Below are 20,798 nucleotides of genomic sequence, written 5' to 3' on the forward strand. Positions count from 1 at the left end.
GCTCAACGGATAGAGCGTCAGCTTGGGGACTGAAGGGTCCCGGGTTCGATTCCGGTCAAGGGCATGTACCTTGGTTGCGGGCATATCCCCAGTAGGGGGTGTGCAAGAGGCAGCTGATCGATGACTCTCTCTCATCGATGTTTCTAACTCTCTCTCTCTCTCCCTTCCTCTCTGGACAAAATCAATAAAATATATTTAAAAAAAATAAAAAATAAAAATAAAAAAATAAAAAATTGCCTGAAAATGTAAAAGTAAGGCTAATAAATGAAAGGAAGCAAATGCTAAGAAAAAGTCCTAAAAGGAAGTTAGTTAAAATAGTTAAACTGCAAATCGTTTTAAATGACATCATCTTAGCTACCAGGTCCTCTCAGCCCTTAAAAAACGACAACGTAATTAAGTTATTACTTACAAGACCCACATCTCCACGTGGAAAATCCCCGGAGGGAGGCAGGCCACGGGCGGGGCTGTCCGAGTCCCCTGAGGCTGGGGGTGGGGGGGAGGTCACATGCTCTGCCCTGCCCCTCGCTGACCACGTGCTGAACTGGGGAAACCTGAATCTGCTGACACTGAACCGGGTTTGATCTCAGTTCCCATGAGCCCAGAACATCACAATCTGATTCTCACCACGTAGGAAGTGAGGTGGGACTTCTGGTTGTGGCGGGGAGAGGAGGGGCGGAGAAACAGCCTGGCGTGCAGGACCCTGTGTTCCAGGACTCACCTACAGAAACAGAAAAGGAAACGTAGCCAGGAGTGCGAGGAACTGACAGCCTCGGGGCCCCAGCCCGGCACTCACCCCGCCACCACCGGGAGGGGCAGCCGGACTGCCGATCCCGCAGACACAGCGAGCACAGAGCACGGCCCCAGCCTCCGTCCTCACCGAGGACAGGCCCGCAGGCTCAGGCGGCCACGTGGGAACGCCGCCTCCGGCTGCAGCGGCACCAACACTCACTCCCGGACCAGAACTTGGGACCACTAGCCGCTTCCATGTTTCTGATCCCGGAGAGAGGGGGTTCCACCGGCACAGCTCTGCACCTCCGGGGTGGCCACACGGCCGCCGTCCGGACAGACGGGTCCTCGTCCGAGCCTGTCCCCACCGCATGGCGCCTGGGCGCCTGGCGGGAGCCCTCCGGTGCGGCCCGCGCACCCCGCCCCTGCTCCCTCCGATCGTCCTCTGCGCGTCCTGCTGCCGGTTACCAAGGCGCCCGGCTGGGGAGTCCTGTGGTTTCAGGCTCGGGTCCTGTTTCAATGTTGAGGCTGTGCTGCCACAGTGAGTGACACAGACTGGGTGAAGACGGGGTCACTGGAGTAACTTGGTAACTGACTTTATAAACTGGGCACTGATATTAGTATTAACCACGTGGGCACGGGTTCAGACCGACCCATGCCTCCCGTGTAAGGACTGGGAAACGCCAATCATGGGCTCACACCCCAGACCCCCATAGCTCACAGCTCACACCCCCACAGCTCACACCCCCACACCCCCATAGCTCACAGCTCACACCCCCACAGCTCACACCCCCACACCCCCATAGCTCACAGCTCACACCCCACACCCTCATAGTTCACAGCTAACACCCCCATAGCTCATAGCTCACACCCCACAGCTCACACCCCCATAGCTCACAGCTCACACCCCCATAGCTCACACCCCACAGCTCACACCCCCACAGCTCACACCCCCATAGCTCACAGCTCACACCCCCACAGCTCACAGCTCCCACCCCCCGAGCTCACAGCTCCCACCCCCACAACGCGAACCCTGCTGAGAAACCAGCTCCTGGGGGCCATGTCCCCACCGACACACAGACTTGGGGCCAAGGCTTGCCACTCTTCAAGCTTTACATGTTGTTTACTTGCTGTTCCCACTTAGAAAAGACCCGGTTACAGCACTGACAGCCATGAAACACAGGCTATTCACACAGCTGATTGTAGATCCAGCCGGACCGAGCTGACCTGTGAGTCCAGGGAAACGTCACTGAGCGGAAAGCGGTTCATTCCTGCAGCACCCGGCCTTCTCCAAGGAAACACGGCCCCCTGGCACCGTCTGTGTAAACGTCGGAGCCTACGACACCCGTGTCATCAGCAATGTCTCCGTCACCAATACTGAGTCCCACACCCCCAGGACCAAGGGCGCGGGCGGCCGTGGGGAGCGGTCACGCCGCCCTCCTCGCGCCCCGCGCTCACGGCCCAGCCTGCACGCGCATCGGCTGACCCCCGGTCCACACCGGCCCGGGGCGTGCCCTCCGTGGGGCGGGCCCTCCGTGGGGCGGGCCCTCCGTGGGGCGGGCCCTCCGTGGGACGGGCCCTCCGTGGGGCGGGCCCTCCGTGGGGCGGGCCCTCCGTGGGACGGGCCCTCCGTGGGGCGGGCCCTCCGTGGGGCGGGCCCTCCGTGGGGCGGGCCCTCCGTGGGACGTGCACTCGGGAAGGCGGAGGCAGCGGCTCAGCCACACCCACGTGTGAACGGGCAGAAAGGCTCGCGCTGTGGGGCGCAGGTTTAAGACACGCACGCGCACTGCAGCACGGCCCTGACGGCAGCGTGTCCGCTCTCACCGGAAGGCACAGGGACTCTACTGAAGAACAATACCCGGGTGATTAATTTTTAAAAATTGGGTATTTCTCACCAAGGGCAAAATCAAAATACCACTCACCTTGCCCAACGCAGCAAGGGCTTCAGAAGTCCCTTAACCACCAAGACGGACAGAACGTCGGGGCTTTCGTTCACAAACAGGCATCTGTGTGTGGAACGGCTGCACATTAAAAATTCCCAAGAGATGTCACCGGAAGCATCTGGAAAGGGTTCGGACTCTGTAAAAGGCAGAATCAGCTTCCAGGTCGACTTGGTAGAGGCTAAGCCTCGAGGATTGAGATTGAGGCTCAGCAGGGTGCATTCTCCTAGGATCACCAGGACGCATTTTATAAAAACGATAAAACTCGGGAGGAGGAGGAGGAAGTGTTTTCCTGAAACGCAATGAAACACACACACAGACAACCACCCAAAGGAAAGCCAGCGTGTGAGCCCCACCGTCTCCTGCTCCTCCTGGTCTGCACGGAGGGAGCTGCGCCATCCCTGTCTGAGCAGGACTCAGGAGCGGGAGCTGGCTGACCCGGGCCACGGCCTCAGAGCGCTGTGCCCGCCCGACAGGAGCCCCCATAACCATTCTCCCTGCGCAGCCCCCTCCCCACAGGAGGCAGTGCCGCCAGGCCGCGGGCAGGCCGGACCTTTTGTGTAAATGAGCTGGAGAGGAAGCATGAAGTGGTAGTTTTGGTTTAACGCATACAAAACCAATATTAATTTTTACAAAACTTTTTACAATCATTTAAAAAAGAGACATTAGAAAGGAAACACCACTGACTGAGTCAGAAGTTTTTGTTCTAGAACAACACGTGTGAAGCCAACTTCAACTGCACAGGAAGGGGCTCGCGGCCAGCGGTCGGTTCTGCGGGCGAGACTCGGGGTTCCGTGGCAGGTGGAGCCCGGGAGGGAGCCTGTGTGAGGAGGGAGGTTCAGATGCCCCTCGGACCCGGGCACCGGGGCAGCACATGCCCTGGCAAACAGGATGCGCTGTGTGCCGGGAGCTCCTGGGCGTCTGGTGCTGATTACGGGGAGGCATCCCCTGTGCTGACCGGACACAGTTCAGTTTAGGGACCCCGAGGAGGGCATGGCCATGGGAAGGACTGTCGTAACAGCGAAGCAGAGGCGACGAGGCTGCGGCTGGCAGGCTCTGTGCAGCTCTGTGCTCACTGTCCCTGCCCATGCTGTACGTGGAGCTTTCTCGAAGCCATTCCATATCTTCCTGCGATGGCTCAGCGGAGGAAGCCCCTTGGTGTCCCGTACGCCCAGAGCAGGAGGAGGAGGTGCTCTGTGCGGTCTGTCCGGAGAGTGAGGTCCGCTACGAGGCCACGAGGAAAGACTAGCGCTCGAGGACGCCGTCGCGGTCATCTAAGGCCGGGGGCTCCCAGACGTCCCGGGAGGCTGTGCTCTCCTCCCGGCCACTCGGCGGCCGCCCTCCGGGGTCCTGGCCGCAGGCTCCGTCCCTACAGGAGGCACAGCCCTCCAGGGAGAACAAGCAGCGGGTTATGACGGAGCCGCTGGCGTCTGAGGCAGCAAGACGCTGGCCCAGCACCGCGTCTACTTCCCACACCCACTCGTGTCCGAGCGTCCACACGGCGTTCCTCCTCACCGGACGGTAAACGACAGCAACTTTAAACCTGTTCACCTGCTCTGGGGCTCATTCCCCCAGACCCTTCTGCTCAGCACAGGAAGCCGGGATTGAAGAGAACCAGGCCCTGGCGGGGACCCTGCACTGGCCCTCCGCACAGGCGGGCTCGCACCCCTTCCTCGGAAAGGGGGGCCTCAGTGCACACTTGGGACACCTCCCGTCATTCCCTGTTCTAAGGTCTGACCTCACACATCACCCCCACAGCTGTCCCCATCTAGAGCCGGCCCCTCCGCCACTGGTCACCAGGGCGGCCTCCTGTGGAGACGCATCGGAGCAGAGACCCCTGGGCCCCGGAGCCCCTGCTCCGTGTGGACACGCCGGGGCATGGATCTCACTTGGGTCTGAACTCCTCTCAAAGATGCACGCACGTCTGAGTGCAGACCTGACAGCGCTCCCCGGCCCAGCCCAGCTCAGAGCAGGCCCCGCCCTGCCCCACAGCCTGCCCCCGGCGGAGGGTGCCTGCGGTCAGGGACACTCGCCCTCCGACAGCGGCCCGTCCACCAGCTGTGGCCTCACGGCTGCTCCTGATGCCGGATGGTGACACCCGCCACGGACACATGGGCATCTGGTGGGAACTGTGAGGTCCTGCCACGCACTCAGTGCTTCGCCCTCCTGCCCAGGAACGGCTGGCGCCCCATGGTGCTCACGTGTGTGTCGGCTCCCGCGGGGAGGCTCTGCCTCTGCAGCCAGGCCCGCGCCCGGGCCAGCTCCGCCCGCTGCCCGGGGGAAAACCGCGGCTGCCGCATGCCCGCCAGCTTCGCCAGGTCTTCCCTCAGGACGACGTCCGGAACCCTGGGACAGAAGGCACACAGGCGTGTGGGCCTGAGGAGGCCGGTGCTTGCCGCCCCCAGAGCGGCTCTGCCTGTCTGCTCCGCAAGCGCCATCGCTGTGAGTGACAGCACGCTCAGCACCGCCCGCTCCTCTGCCCGGGCTGCAGCCAGACCGCCTCTCGGGGAACAGATGCCAAGGGTGATGGGTGCCCTCAGCCCCTCCACTGTGAGCGGAGACACCCCTTTGAAAAGGGGACCCCACGCCGCCTGCGGAGCACTGCCTCCCGCTGCCCTGCTGCCTCCCCTGCCCTGCTGCCTCCCCTGCCCTGCTGCCTCCCCTGCCCTGCTGCCTCCCCTGCCCTCCTGCCTCCCCTGCCCTCTTCCTCCCCCTGCCCTCCTGCCTCCCCCGCCCTCCTGCCTCCCCCGCCCTCCTGCCTCCCCCTGCCCTCCTGCCTCCCCTGCCCTCCTGCCTCCCCCGCCCTCCTGCCTCCCCCTGCCCTCCTGCCTCCCCCGCCCTCCTGCCTCCCCCTGCCCTCCTGCCTCCCCCGCCCTCCTGCCTCCCCTGCCCTCCTGCCTCCCCCTGCCCTCCTGCCTTCTCATCCCTTCCCTCCCCCCGCCCTCCTGCCTTGCGTGCACCAGCACCGTGACCTCTGGGTCAGGAAATTGTTGGGTCATGTGACTTCAAATGAAGCATTTACGAACGCAGCCCCAGGGTGTGTACAGAACATCTCACAGCCTGGGCACTGCCACACGGAGAGCGTTAGGAGCCTCACCTCTCGGGCACCTGGTAGGTCATGAGGACGCGCTCCGGGGTCCGCGCGATGCTGCTCCACACGGACTCCTCGGCCCCGTCCCGCAGGTCCCCGGGCTGCGGCCCGGCGGGGGCGGCTTCCGCAGCATCCTCACTGCCCGAGACGGGCACGCTGCTGGCACTGCTTCCTACCAGAACCGACACGGCACAGGTCAGACACGTCTGCCAGGCCTCCTCCCCATGGCCCTCGTCCTGCGGAGAGTCCCCGGCTGCCCTCCTCCTCAGCACCGGCTCCACCGCCCGGTGTCCACTCACAGCCGCGGGCACTTCTCCCAACGGGCACCGGGACACCAGCCAGGATGGGCCACGTGCTGGACCATCAAGTTTCAGCAAATTGTAAAAAATATAAGGAATGTGTTCTCTCTGCAATTAAGTCAGAACCCAGTGAACTATCTAGAAAAATACCAATGTTAGGTAATTAAATAGTTTATATTGACTTATGGTCAAAGAAGAAAACAGGGGAAATTAGAAAATGTTTTAGACCGAATGAAAATAAAAACCTGAGGGCTAGTAAAGCAGTGCTTGGAGGAAGGGAGAGCATTCAGTGTTCGCATCCGGAGGAAAGATGGTGGCTAATCAATAGTCTGATCTCCACCTCAAGAAATCAGAGAAAGAGCCAACAAACTCCGACGTGAACAGAAGCGAACAACAAACCTTAGACCAGAAACCGATGAAACAAAACCATTAACACCAGGGAGAAAACCATCAAACAAAAACCGTTTCTTTGAAAAGTTAATACAATTGGTCAGCAGAGAGTCAGATAATCAGCAGTAAGAGCACAATGGACTCGACAGACGAGTAAGAGAATACCGACAAGTTCATGACAATGAATTCCACAACTGGGATGAAATGGACAAAACCTGAAGCACACAAGTTCCCGAAGGCCCTCCAGGGGAACAGAGAAGCCGAGCAGGCTGAGATCCACTAAAGAATTAAACCAGTAACCAGCACTTCTCACAGCAGGTGCAACAATCCTTAGCGAGCCAGTAGGTGTAGAATACAGCAATATAGTAAAAAGATAAAACAGCATGATCCTGTACAAGGTGAACTTAAGATTTGAAAATTAATTAATATAACTCATTATGTTAATAAAATAAGAAGGAAAAAAATATCGGGTTATCTCCACGGGTGTAGAAAAAGACCCCTCAGCAAGTGAACAGCAGACAGGCGCGTCCTCCATCGCACTGACAGAGAACATGAAGGAAAACCACGTGACGTCACACTCAACGGCGCAGCTCTGTGAACAGGCAGCGATGTTCTACCCACACCGCACAGGGTCCTGCCCGGCCAGCACGGCCAGACAGGTAAATCAAGGTGTACGGATCCGCAGGGAAGGAGGGAGACTGGCCTTGCAGATAGCAAGACTGTCTCTGTGGAAAAGCCCTGCAGGATCTACAAAAGAGCTACAAAAACTAATAAACGAGTTTAGAGAGATTGCAGAATATGAAATTCAAAATCTGATTGAATTTTTATATGCCAACAACAAACTATTGGAAACTGAAATTTTAATTTTTAAAAAATGCATTTTTATTGATTTTAGAGAAGAAGGGAGGGGGAGAGAGAAACATCAATGATGAGAGGGAATTATTGATCAGCTGCCTCCTATATGCCCCCCACTGGGGATGGAGCCCACAACTTGAGCATGTGCCTGACAGGAAATCAAACCATGATCTCCTGGTTCATAGGTCAATGCTCAATCACTAAGACATGCTGGCCGGGATGGATATTGGGATTTTAGAATGTCATTCATGCCCTAGCTGGTTTGATTCAGTGGATAGAGTGTTGGGCTGTGGACTAAAGGGTCCCAGGTTCAATTCCAGTCAAGGGCACATGCCTGGGTTGCAGGCTTGATCCCTAGTAGGGGGCATGCAGGAGGCATCTAATCAATGAGTCTCTCTCATCATTGATGTTTCCATCTCTCTCTCCCTCTCCCTTCTTCTCTGAAATAAATTAAAATGTTTTTGTGTTTTGTTTTTTTAAAAAAAGTCATTCACTACAGCATCAAATATATGAAATCCGTAGGAGTAATTTTAGACATGTATGTGTAAGATCTGTGCATGGAAAATAAAAAACATTGCTGAGGAAAATTGAAGACCTACGTAAAAACAGAAGACTCAACCCTGGCAGGTGACACCCTCCCAACACCAGCCCATCGGCTGGCACAGGGTTCATCAGAGCCCAGGGGGCCTTTGCTTTCTGTTGTTTGTAGAAACTGAGAACCTGATTCTATAATTTATGAGGACAAAGGACCTACAATACCCAGAATTATTTTGAAAAGAAGAATAAAGGCGGAGGACTTAACCCACCGGAGTTGAAGACTTACTTGAAAGCTGCATCAAAAGAATGTGGGATTACCCCAAAGCTAGTGCACAGATCAACAGAGCAGGGTCCAGAAGCAGACCCAAACATCTAACCAGTCTATTTTCAACCAAGGTGCCTGGTAATTCCGTGGGGAAAGGCTGGTCTTTTCATCAAATGGGGCAGCAACAATTGGACAGCCATACGCAAGGCGAGTGCATTGACCCTAACCTCACAGCACATAGAACAACGAACTGAAAATGGACCACAAGCCTAACTAGAAAAGTCACCCCACGAAACTTCCAAAACAGAGACTATCTCAGTGACTCTCTAAAAAGAAACAATGGGAAAATATTAAGTGAGGATTAGTAAAAAAGAAGACCTGATCAACTGAAATTAATTATAATTAAAAAAGTGTTTTGTCCTTCAAAAGAAAGCTAAAAATAAAAGATAATAAAGTGAAGAGGTAAGTCACACACAGGGAGAAATCTTGGCAAAACAAGTGTTTGACAGAGGACTTGTATCCAGAATAAAAACAGAGTTCTTACTGCCCAATAAGAAAGTAACACTGCCCCTCCCCCCAAGTGGGCAAGAGGCTTGAACACACACGATGGCAAAAAAGCACATTAAAAGACACTCAACCCCATTAACCAATAGGCCAATGCAAATTAGAACCACAGTGCGGTGCCACTGCACACCCACTGGGACGGCTGGCACCTAGGATGGACAAGGCCTGGTGGGGCCCGGGCGTGCTGCAAACTGGCGCTCTCCCACGGGACAGGCATGCAGAGCGGTGCAGCCACTTCGGGAAAGTGTGGCAGTTTCCGGTGGTCCCCGTGCACGTCACCTCCCTAGCGATCCCCTTTCCAGGCGCCTAGCCAGGAGCAAAGGGGATGGAGCTGTCCCGGCAGGACTGCGTGGGGAGGGCCTGAGAACACGTGACTCAGGATTCTCGCGTGGTGCCTAACGCGGTGCCTTCTGTTTATGTGACTAAATACACCCTGTAGCCGAAACCGGTTTGGCTCAGTGGATAGAGCGTCGGCCTGCAGACTGAAAGGTCCCAGGTTCGATTCCGGTCAAGGGCATGTACCTTGGTTGCCAGCACATCCCCAGTAGGGGGTGCAAGAGGCAGCTGATCGATGTTTCTCTCTCATCGATGTTTCTAGCTCTCCGTCCCTCTCTCTTCCTCTCTGTAAAAAAATCAATAAAATATATTTTAAAAATAAAAATAAATAAATAAATACACCCTGTAAAGCTTTCTCCCAGGAAACAGGAAACCCAACAGCCTGTCCTCAGACGGGAGCTCCTGGCGGCAGAGCCCGAGGACTGTCCCCTGGACCGCTACCTGATGCCGCAGAGCCAGGTCCGAGTGGGGACGGGTCCCTGGCAGAGAAATGGCTGTTCTTCCCGCTGTTGCCTGAAGCACACTGCTGGGGAGTAAGAACATGAGAAAACATGTTAGCGTCTCGGGCATCACATTACAAACACCTGGGATCTTTATAGTCACATTAAACAGAATAAATGCCAGGGGACTTGAGACGCGGGGTGGCTCAGCCGGCCCTAAGGATGGGTCCGAGGCCCTTTGCATATAATTTTGGAGACACTCCTGATGTCTGAGCACCACCACCTGCAACTGAACACGGTGTGTGCTCCAAGCCTGTCACTCAGAAAGGTGTTGAACTTTTGTGTGTTCCAAGCAGCATCCCGAATCCTAGGACTACAACATGGACAGAGGCCCAGCATCCAGATCTCATGGGAGGACTCGGTCAGTGTGACTCATTTCATCCTCAGAGGGAGCTGGGAAGCACTAATCCTCCCGCTTTTCACATAAGCAGCAAAAGCAGGTTACAAACGAGCCCACAGGAACCCGGTGGACAGGTGACGGGCGGGGACGTGGCCCGGCCTGTCTGACCCAGGCTGTGCTCGCTGGGGCCACATCCCGGCAGGCGCACCGACGCCAGGCTTTCCCACGGAGCTCACTGTCCTGACTGGGCCAGACCGCCCTGATCTGACGTGTGAAGAAGGGGCTAGGCCTTGGAGGGAAGCATGAGAAAACCGTGCAAGCTCCCGCTCGGCCTGGCTCCTGCTCCACCATCTCCCTGGTGAGCTGAGAACCCGTTAGGGAAAGGGGTGACAAGTTAAAGGAAACTGACCCAAAGTCCTCATTTTTGAAAACACAATGTACACACGTGAAACCATGACCCGCCTGCTGTACTGATGATGCAGACAGCCTGCAACCTGCTCCATACATGGCTGTTACCCTGTAACTGTGCTCGAAACATAGCACTGCTGGACGCATGTCTTGTCATGTGGCTTATTCCTGTCTTACCAGCCCAGACCTCAGCTGCAGGGACGCACACACGTTTTAGATGCTCGGATGTCCAAGTTTAAAGGGAAAAACGTAGAGCCACAGAAAACCTGAAGGCACCTCTAAGAAACCAGGACGCAGCGGCTTCTCATTCCGCTTCAAACCAAGTGCGAGCTTTGGGAGCCCAGCGCTCAGCCTGCGCCACGGTGATGTGCCTCCCCTCCGCCACACTCAGCTGCGCCCAGCGTGTGACCCCTGGCCCGGCGCTCTGCAGCGGGTGCTGGAAGCCGGTTCCCCCACAGCTCGCTCTGGGCCCACCCCCTCACCTGCTCTGCAGACTCGCAGGACGGGGGCCTGTCTTCCTGCAGCAAGGCCAGCTGCAGCGGCGAGCTGCCCCTGGAGCTAGGGCCCAGGCGCCCTTCGCTCTGCGTCTCCCAGCTCGGCCCAGCTCCCCCCCGGGTGGTGGCTGGAGGCAGTGGCTCCACGTCTGGAGCTGCTGCCGGTGCTGCCGGTGGCATCTCTGAAGGGCCTGTTGCTCCCAGATGCACGTATGGAGAGAATGATGGTGCCAACAGAGGGCACAGGGAGGGGTCAGGCAGCACGATGGCTAGGAAAGTCTCCGCGTAAGGTGAGGGCACATCTGGGAAAGGTGGGCCGTGCCCCCACGCGGCCACGGTCGGCAGGGGAAACGCGGGCACGAGGTAAGGGGCTTGGCTGGGAGCCACGGCCGCGGCCGGGAACGCCAGGCCGGGGGCGTGGAGAGCGGAAGCAGGGGACAGGCCCCAGGGCCGTGCGTCCTGCACGTCCGCTCTGAGGTGGGGGCAGCAGGCGTCCTGCGCACACTGGCTGCCCAGGGGCCCCGGCAGCTTCTTCCGCTTGTGCTTCCCCTTCTTGCCCCCAGGAGACGGGGCCCAGCCGGGAGAGGAGGCGCCTGCAGACAGAGGGGCGCAGTGAGGAACCCCGAGAGAAGCTCGGGGAGGGCAGCCGCCTCGCCACTCAGCTGGGAGCGCCACTACAGAACTAACGCCTCACGCCTCGCTCGGTCCTCACCGTCACCCGCCCTCCCCCGCATGGACACGCTGTAAACCGGGGCTCGAGGTCAATAGGGTGTGTGCTAAAGACCGGCTACCTCGGCCATCAGAGCACGCGGCGCGGCCTCTGCCCTCGGGCTGCAGGTAGGCGCTGTAGGGCGGGGACAGCATCTTCTCCCGGAACCGGTCCACGTAGTCCTGCTCCTCCCGGTGCGTGTGCGCCGACAGCGCGGCCGTGGTGAGCCCCACGCGCCCGAACGCCGCTGCGGCCAGCCGGGCCGGCTGGGGGCCGGGCGCCCAGGGCTCGCAGGCGGGGGCTGCGTCCTCGGCGGCAGGAGTCGGGTCTGCTGAGGTGGGAGAAGACAGGTTAATGGTGATTGCTACCAACTGTTTGCTCCCAACTTATTTACTTTCACCAATTTAATGACCTTTTGGTAAGTTTTACAAACGTTACAATAGCTGGAATACAAAAACGTCATCAACTAGCACACACTGTTATTTTTCCTGCCTGTCTTTACACTCTGTACGCCTGTGTAAGTGCTTTATAGCACTGCAATGCTCAATGTGCAGTCTTATAGATTAACTAGAGGCCAGGGGCACACACTTTGTGCCGTGTGTGTGTGTGTGTGTGTGTGTGTCCCCTTGGCCTGGCCCAGCCCTCTTGCAGGCCAGAGCCCCTCGTTCCTTACTGCCCACCTGCAGTGGCAGTGGGAGAGGCTCCTGCCACCACCACTGTCCTCATCAGCCATGAGCCCGGCTTCTGGCTGAGCGGCACTTCCCCCTGTGGGAGTGCACTGACCACCAGGGGCGGCTCTTGCATTGAGCGTCTGCCCCCTGGTGGTCAGTGAGCATCATAGCGACTGGTCTTTTGGTCATTCCACTGTTTGGTCAATTTGCATATTAGAGTTTTATTATATAGGATTAAAATCTTGCTTTTACTATAAGTATCTTTTTATCTCCCTGAACTCTTCAAAATTTTTCTTTTTTACCATTTAGGTTTTTTTTCCCTATAAAAAGCTTATTCCACAGGAATTTGCCCTTTTAAAAAAATATATATTTTATTGATTTTTTGCAGAGAGGAAGGGAGAGAGATAGAGAGTTAGAAACATCGATGAGAGAGAAACATCGATCAGCTGGCTCCTGCACACCCACTACTGGGGATGTGCCCGCAACCAAGGTACATGCCCTTGACCGGAATCAAACCTGGGACTTTCAGTCCAAGGCTGATGTTTTATCCACTGAGCCAACCCGGTTTTGGCTACCTTTTAGTTTTTAATCTGTGATGTATTTACATGATTTAAAAATGAACAGGCTGTCTTTAGCTCATTATCCACGCCACCTAGTCCCACAGCAGTTCCGTCTCCGGTCTTTCCCACCAACCACAGCCTGCCTGCCGGACTGCGCTCTCCACCTCCAAGGAGCTAACTCTCTGTGGTGGACTAAGGACAGGCACTGTACAAGGTAAGCTCGGCGTGTGCTGCCTGACACTCCACGGAACTAGCAAAGATGACTTAGAGCTCATCCGAAAACCCAGTTTAACACGTCACCATCTCTTCACCCACCAAATTATTATGAGTAATGAAAAGGTCAAAAGGATAGGAGGCCGTAAGAAGGAATGAGAAGAAGACATCATCCAAGTACTTCCCAAGCCATCATACTGTTAATAAGGACCGTGCTCAGACCCACAGGGAACTCCCTGCTCATACCTATGATCCATTTAGGCCACTCCAGTCCCCGTTTGAAACCTCCTTTCCCGGTCACACGACGTGCCTACGCTGCATTAGTGATTCTAGCTGAGGGACGTAAGAAATATAGTCCACACATATGTACAGATAACCAGCATGAGCACAACACTTCCTGAAGCTGAGAAGCTGCTACTAAATAAACGGTACAAAGGACGTTCTCGTGTGTGGCGTGTATCTGAGGTCAGAGGTGACGTGGTACCTGGCTCGGGGGGCGGGGCGTGGACCATGGTGCTGGTGTAGCTGCACTGGCTGATGCCGGAGCCCAGGCTCGGCGCCCTGGCCACAGTCCGCGCAGCTCCGGCCTGTGCACCGGCGGACGGTCCGTCAGCTGGCACTTCTGGTGGAGGGATGGATGGGATCCGAGACGCAGCTGGGGGGGTGAGAGAGACTGATGGTGAAAAGAAAAGTTCCCGAAGGAAATGTATGTTAAAGCCTAATGGCTTCCAGACATTTATAACGTAAGTAACCTCCCAGCCATAAAGAGGACCAGAAACTCGGGTCAGTTGTGATTGTGATGAGATGATGGAAGTCGGGGAATTAAAGAGAAACAGAGAGTAAGGGTGGCTTTGCCGTAACTTTTTACCCAACAGCGAAGGGCGTTCCTGCTACCTCTGAAGGCGTGGGCGTCGGCGGCCTTGTGGCTCTGTGGGCCATCTTCCGAGGACGCGGTGGTGTTTGTGCAGGAGACGACCTTCCTCTTCAGAGCCGGCAGGTGGCAGCTCTGCAGGTACCTACGAGGACGGAACGAGGGACAGGCTGAGGGCCAGATCCCACCTGACCCCTGAAGGCCCCTCCCTCTGCTGCTCTCACACAGCTTCTGTTCGAGAAACATCGTTCTTTCTTTTACTTATTCGTGTACTGAGTACATCTGACGCGCAACACTGCATACGTGTAAGGTGCCCAGTGCGTACTGTGACTCAGTTACAAAAGGTCACGGTTACTGCCTGCGTAGAGCTATTGGTCACCTCCCCCAAGAGGGAGTGACGTCACTGTGTGCTCACCACACGGCTCATCTATCTCTGCGGCTCATTTACACTCATTGTGAGTCTGTGCCCTCAAACACCACTTACCCCCCCACCCCGATCACCCTCACTTCGTCCATTTCAGTTCCGCACGGAAGTGCTCACAGCAGCGGCTTCCGGTGGCTTCTCTGGTGCCTCCCGGGCTGAAGGCCATCATGTTGTTGCAGGAGGAAGGATGCCTTCCTTTCTCCTGGCTGAACACCACCTTCCTGTGCACAGACCGTGTTAGGGCCACCGGCTGACGGGCATGCGGCTGTTTCCGTATTTGGCTGTCATGGAAACACTGTGGTCCACCGGGAGCGCAGATGTCGGGCCAAACCCCGTTTCCCGTTCCCTTGGGTGCGGAGCCAGGAGCTGAGGCCGAATCCTGTGACAGATTTTAGTTTCTGATGAGCTTCCATACTGCTTCCCACTGGCGGGACTGACCTGCGTTTCCAGCAGCAATGTGGAAGTTCCCTTTCCGCCGCCTCCTTCTCGTCTCCTCGAGGTGCCCACGGTACCGGAGCGAGGTGCCATCTCATCCTTGTGGCTCCGATTTGCATGTCCACGAGGATTAGTGACGCTGAGCATCGCTGCATGTGCCTGCTGGCGTTCACGCATCCTCTCTGGAGAAGTGTCCGTTTGGTTGCTCTGCCCGCTTCTAACTCGGGTTGTTTGTCATTGCCGAGTTCTTTACACTTTTCTGACACTCCGCTCCTGGTGGCACAGGGTTATAGCATGCCGCCGTTCCGTGGGCCCGCCTTCCACTCTGTTGTTTCTCTGACGTGCCTGTGCAGAGCCCTGGCGTCGGGTGTCGTTCCACTTGTTGGTATTTGCTGCCGTCCACGCTTTTGGCGTCATTTAAAAAAAAAAAAAAATCACTGCTAAGTACAGCGGGGGCATTGCACTTCCTTTTGTTCATTCGTGTATCGAGTACTTCTTTTCCGACTTGGAAGCAGAGTATCACTGAGCTTCTTCCCCGTTTCCTCTGGTGTAATGTGTGAGGTCTCATGGTTAAGTGTTTGGCCATGTGGAGTTAATGTCTCTGAGTGCTGTCACACTGGGTCCCCTCTCATTGCTCTGCACGTGTTTCTCCGATCTCCCCAGCAGTCTGCTGAAGGAACTTCCCTTTTCCTGTCGGTACTCTCGCTCCGTCAGACATTAACTGAACACACACACACACACACACACACACACCAGGATTTAATTCCAGGCTCTTTATTCTGTCCCACTGGTCGACATGTCTGTTTGTGTGCCCTTGTTACACTGTTTTTACGACGGTAATTTTGTAGTGTAATCTGAAATCTGGACGTGATACCCTGGGTGTCTTTTTCCGTTCGGCATTGCTTTGGCTATAGCGGGTCTGCTGTGACTCCACAAAAATGTTGGGATTGTGTCTTCTCTTCCTGGGAAGAATGCCTTTGTGGGGACCACACCGAAACTGCAGGCAGCTTTGGGCAGTATGGTTGGTGAACATTAAGTTTGCCTACCCAGGAACTAGGGTGTCTTCCCGTTTGCTGGTGCTCCCATTTCTGTCAGCGAAGTTCTGTAATTCTCATTGTACAGATCTCCAGCTTCCCTGGTTAAGTGTATTCCTGAGTATTTTATTGTTTTGATGCTATTATTTCCTTCTCAGGTGCTTTGTCATTAGTAAAAAGGAAAGCAACTGACTTCTACGTGTTGATTTTGTATCCACCACGTTACTGACACTGTAATTCCAACCGCCTCCTGACTCTGGATCTCTGACAGACAAGTTCGTATCACAGCTAACAGCAACAATGCCACCCTTCTCTTCCCATTGGATGCCTTTTGTTTCGTCGTCTTGCCCAATTGCTCTAGCTAGGACTTCCAGTGTTATATGGACTGTTGTTACTGACCTGAGAGAAAAACTTTCAATTTTCCTCCAACGAGTATAATGATAGCTGTGCGTTGTTGTATATGGCCTTTCCTATGTTAAGGTACGTTCCTTCTATACCCGATCTGTTAAGGGTTTTTATTATAAAAGGATATTATATTTTTCAAATGCCTTTTCTGCAATCCAGGGATAAATTCCACTTGGTCATAGGATATAATTATTTTAATGTATTGTTTAATGAGCTAATATTTGGTTGAGAATTTTTGCATCTACATTCATCAAGGATACTGGTCTACAGTTTTCTCTCCCTGTGGTACCCGTATCTCTTTGGGTATCCGAGCAATGCTGACTGCCTCTTCCTGGAGTGCCCCTCATCACAGGTTGGCTTTCTGCGTGGTATCCGATGGCGCTCAGAGGGCTTCTGCACTTTTAAAAAACCCGAGTTCTCTCTTCCCTCAACCTTAATCACTTCTAGAGTCCCATCTTGCACCTCATTAACCATTTCCTCCATCTGACCGGCCACACTTCCAAAGCCTCTTCCTCTCAATTATTGAGTTCTTCAGTTCCAGAGTTAGCTTGGCTATATTTTGGTATCTTAATCTCTTTGGTAAAGTTTTCCTTCTATCTTTAACTTCATTCCTGGTCATGGCATTGCCCTTCTGAGTCTCTTGCGGCTTGCTGAGTTTCCTCCTCACAGTGACTTTGAATTCTTCACCATTTCGATGCCTTTCGGCTGGAGTCGGTTGCTGGAAACTGCCATTTCCTCTCTGTGATCCTGCGCCGCGGCTGCCCATGGTGTGTGATGAGCAGTGCAGCCGGCTGCATCTGAAGTAGCGACACCTCGCTTATGGAGACAAGGCCTGGCGTGGTCCTCACACTCCACAGGCTGGTGATTAGACGCTTCCTCTCATTGTCCACAAGGTGGGGCTACGGTAATGGTTTCGTTGTGTCTTACCTGAGCTAAGGTTGAGAGTACATACATTTTTAAAAAGCTGCCAAGAGAGAAAAAGCAAGCCTGGCAGTAGAGCGGGGAGAACTGTGTGCTCAGCACCTGGGCTTCAGTGCGCCCTGGCCTGACGGAGACCCTCCAGTTGTGCCGGGGCCCCAGAGGCTGGGGGCAGAACTCTGCCAGAATGCTGGGCCCTTCTTCAGTTCTCTCTCCTGCCTACTCCCCACGGCTTTCCCGCCCGCCACTGTGGTCTCTCCTCAGAGAGCAGAGGTCCCTTCAGCTGCAGCCCCACGGCTGGGCCGACCCCCTCCCCACCTTCACCCTCCAAGTCCTCTGCCACGAAGCTCACGCCTGCCCAGGGCGCTGCCTCTCGCTGCCACGCCCGCGGTCCACGCCGCCTCCCAGGCGCACAGGTGGGTGGATCTCTCGGTGTCCCGGTCTGCTGTGCGCGGCACTTTTTACGGCGATGGAGGTCCGTTGGTTGGATATTGAAGGAGAGAGAAAAAACAACCCACGCTCCCAAGCTGCTGACCTTGGCCTTCCCTTTCTGATGAGTCCTCCCCGGCCATCCAGCCTGAATGAGTGGATGGTTACCTCCCTTCCCCACAGTCTGGGACTGATCTTCAGATCTGGCATCCTCTACCTTGGACAAGCGCAGGCCTGTCTTCTCAACCATTCCTTCAAAACAAGGAATGCACCTTCCAATTGTCTGCATCCCCCGGAATGCTGGGCATATCATGGACTGCATGTTATAGGCAGTCCATAGGTATCTATGATTTCTAAGGAAAATCAAGACGACAGCTATTAAACATTACGTAAGAGCTCCACAGGGACAATGTACGCTTTTGGCAAAACATGGTTCTCAAAACACGTGCTTCATACCTGATGACACCGTCGATGCAGTTGATTTGCTGGTAGGACGGGCTCTGCTGATCTTTCCTCAAACCCTGACAGGACTCGGCGTGCACGCTGTTATTTTTCAAGGTCTGTACGGAAGAAGAGGCCTTCTGCTCACCTAAGAGAGAATGGGAGGAAGTACAATGAAAAGTACATTATTTCTAGGACACTCAGCAAAATTAAATCGCAGTAACTGAGAGTAAATATACTCAGTGGCCTATTATGCAGCTGTTAACGATGAGCCCAGGTCTGGATGCACGGACACAGACAGCTGTCCACACGGACTGCAGGAAGGACTCCGTTATGCCACTGGTTAGGTTCATTTGTCGCAGCCTCCGCGGTCTTGGGCTCCCTCTATAGATATTTTGGGGCGGGATGAGGTGTACAGATCCACGGTTTTTCACAAAAGCACCAAAAGCTGTGTGCCCACAGCAGAGTAACAAACTGAACATGTCCATCACGCCGACATCTCCCTCCCACTGCTCCTTTGTGGTCAGTTCCTCCCCCAGTGTTAACACATACTGATGTTTTCCGAATGGAAGCCTACAGTATGCCATCTTTGGTTCTGGCTTCCTTCACTCAGCAAAGTGCACTGAAGACCCTGTGTGTGTGAACTAAGCCCACGCCTGTGTGATGGGAGTGGCACTCCATCATGTGCGTGTGCCACCGGTCACCCGTTCACCTGTGAAATGACATCTATGTTGCTTCCTAGTGTCTGCAAGCGTGAACAAAGTGTGATAAACATTCACAGACAGTTTTCTGTATGACCCTGATTTTTTATTTCACTTGTGCGAATGGCTAAGGAACTGCTGGGTGATATGGGAAGAGTATGTTTAACTTTATAAGAAACAGCCTAATTCTTCCAAAGGGGCTGTACACTTTTTGCATTACCTTCAGGAATATGTGAGTTTCTTTGAAATCTTTGAAATCTTTCCAGAATTCGGTATTGTCAGTTTTTTCTTTGAATGTTAGCCTTTCCAATAGGTGTGTGATGGTATTTCACACAATTTTAATTTCCTAATGACTGAGACTGAGCATTGTCTTTTCATACATTATTTGACATCTGTACAGCACCGGGAAAACTGTTAGGCTCTCTTGATAATTTTAATTGTGTTATCTTATTGCTGAATTTAAAAAATACATATTTTATTGACCTCATTTACAGATCTCTGTTTTCACTCGGCATCTCGTCCGCCCTGAAGAGGGACGTGCAGTGTCCTCAATTTCCCCAATTACTGCGCTGGCACCAGCTTCAGTCCATGGAGCTGATGGAGGGGCTTTGTATCTTTGTTGCTCCTTGCCCTTCCAAATTAGGTTCTAAAATTTCCCTTCTTATTGTGCTTTAAAGTGTAACCTGCCCTTGAAAGGAAGGCAAAAATAAAAACTTAAAACCCAACGTTCCTGTTGGCTCCAGCACCCTGTACATAAAGCATGCACACAGTAATCATGTAGTGTTTCCTTGGTGTGCATAACCACTCAATTTCTAATATTTAAGATATAACATTTTACTCTTAAGTTGCATGCTTATTTCTCTTGAGTGAGGAGCACTAGATTTTTTCACTAGGTTCTTTCAACCTGTAGGTTTTAAATGTTAATAAAATCAAGATGCCCAGCCAGTGTTGCTCAATGGTTGAGCATCAACCTATGAACCAGGTCACCAGTGCTTGAGCCACAGTAGGGGGCATGCAGGAGGCAACTAATCAATGATTCTCTCTCATCACTGTTGTTTCTCTCTCCCTCTCCCTTCCTCTGTGAAATCAATCATATATATATATATATATATATATATATATATATATATATATATATATAGCATTCAAGTAGCATGCATTCTCCCAAGTCACACCAAGTGGCAACAGATTTCCCTACCCTGAAAAATCACCTCCTGTGTGTCAGAGTGCAGTGCAGCACAGACATAGGAGTAGGAAAGTTTCAGTGTCTAAAACAGCAGCATAGGCACCAGTGAGTACAGCTTAAATGTATCCGATGATAGCGGTGGCAGACTGAGGTCTGCTGAAACATTCGGCCCCCAAACCACCAGTCCTGGTGCTACCAGACGGCGGGAGAGAAGAGCTGAGGGAAGCAGCTGAGTAAAGCGAAGCCAGGGGGAGAAGGGTTTCCACTCGGAGAAAACACACAGGGGTCAGGACACCCAACTGTGGCCCCACACGCGGCCCAGGCCAGGCTGCCTAGGGGCATCGGCTGGACATTAGGATTTAGATTTCACACCGACCCGACGAGCTCTCTCTGCCCAGACGTGGCGTCATGATCCGCGTCAAGAAAGACGTTCACCGCGCACTCTCTTGCAGAGAGGAAGCCTGACAGTTTCTAGGGCAGGAAACGCTGTTCCTCCTCCTGGCGCCCGGCACCTCCAGGAGGAGGAAGCCTCCGCCTGGGGAGGGAGACTCCGGGGACGGGCTTGCTGCCGCCGAGGCCGGCCTCTGGGCGCCAGGGGGCGTCACTGCAGGAGCAGGGGTCTGACGTTTCGTTGTGTAGCTCGTGCCAAGTCCTAAAATACACCAGCTATTGCCATGGGCCTGGGGGACAATGTCACCTCCACTCTGTAAAACAGCCACCCCCAACAGTGACAGCAACCATTAATCACATTTAGGTGCCCGACGTCTATAATGACTCCCAAAACTGTTACTATTCAGGGAGAAAGATAGAGGGGAAGTGAGCTAATTAAAAAGTCAGTATGTCTTGACGTCTACATTATTGGGCTTTCCTCTGCCACATATGGAACTAGGTTAAATTTTCAAAATGCTGCAATTATCACAACTAAATTGATTCCTTGGAGCCTGCTTACCTATGTGTGAGAAAAGGACATGTGCCAGGAAAAATGCCAAGTTCTTCATTCAACTCAGGCCTCGAGCATTCTCCACTTGTTTGCAATGACAGGGGGGATGAGAGTGC

At 54.1% G+C, this 20,798-nt stretch overlaps 1 protein-coding gene across 13 annotated transcripts in view; it reads right to left on the minus strand.

The window, feature by feature from the left end:
• Window positions 1-3,254: 3,254 nt before the first annotated feature.
• PER3 (period circadian regulator 3) overlaps window positions 3,255-20,798 on the minus strand; it is a 147,031-nt gene continuing 129,487 nt past the window's right edge. For 8 of the 13 annotated variants that reach the window (XM_084875750.1, XM_084875751.1, XM_084875752.1 and 5 more), the window contains 9 exons: window positions 17,871-18,003; window positions 13,793-13,914; window positions 13,383-13,553; window positions 11,537-11,785; window positions 10,734-11,338; window positions 9,445-9,529; window positions 5,764-5,929; window positions 4,868-5,012; window positions 3,255-4,052 (listed from right to left, as the gene is read on the minus strand). In XM_084875750.1, coding sequence (XP_084731876.1) covers window positions 3,912-4,052; window positions 4,868-5,012; window positions 5,764-5,929; window positions 9,445-9,529; window positions 10,734-11,338; window positions 11,537-11,785; window positions 13,383-13,553; window positions 13,793-13,914; window positions 17,871-18,003 — 1,817 coding nt within the window. In that variant the 3' untranslated portion in view covers window positions 3,255-3,911. Of the gene's footprint in view, window positions 4,053-4,867; window positions 5,013-5,763; window positions 6,165-9,444; window positions 9,530-10,733; window positions 11,339-11,536; window positions 11,786-13,382; window positions 13,554-13,792; window positions 13,915-17,870; window positions 18,004-20,798 lie in introns of all 13 variants that reach the window. The other 5 variants (XR_014794297.1, XR_014794298.1, XM_084875755.1 and 2 more) reach the window with 5 other exon arrangements.

The sequence above is a fragment of the Pipistrellus hanaki genome (assembly GCF_964339955.1).
Source record: "Pipistrellus hanaki genome assembly, chromosome: 2".
NCBI classification, from domain to species: Eukaryota; Metazoa; Chordata; class Mammalia; order Chiroptera; family Vespertilionidae; genus Pipistrellus; species Pipistrellus hanaki.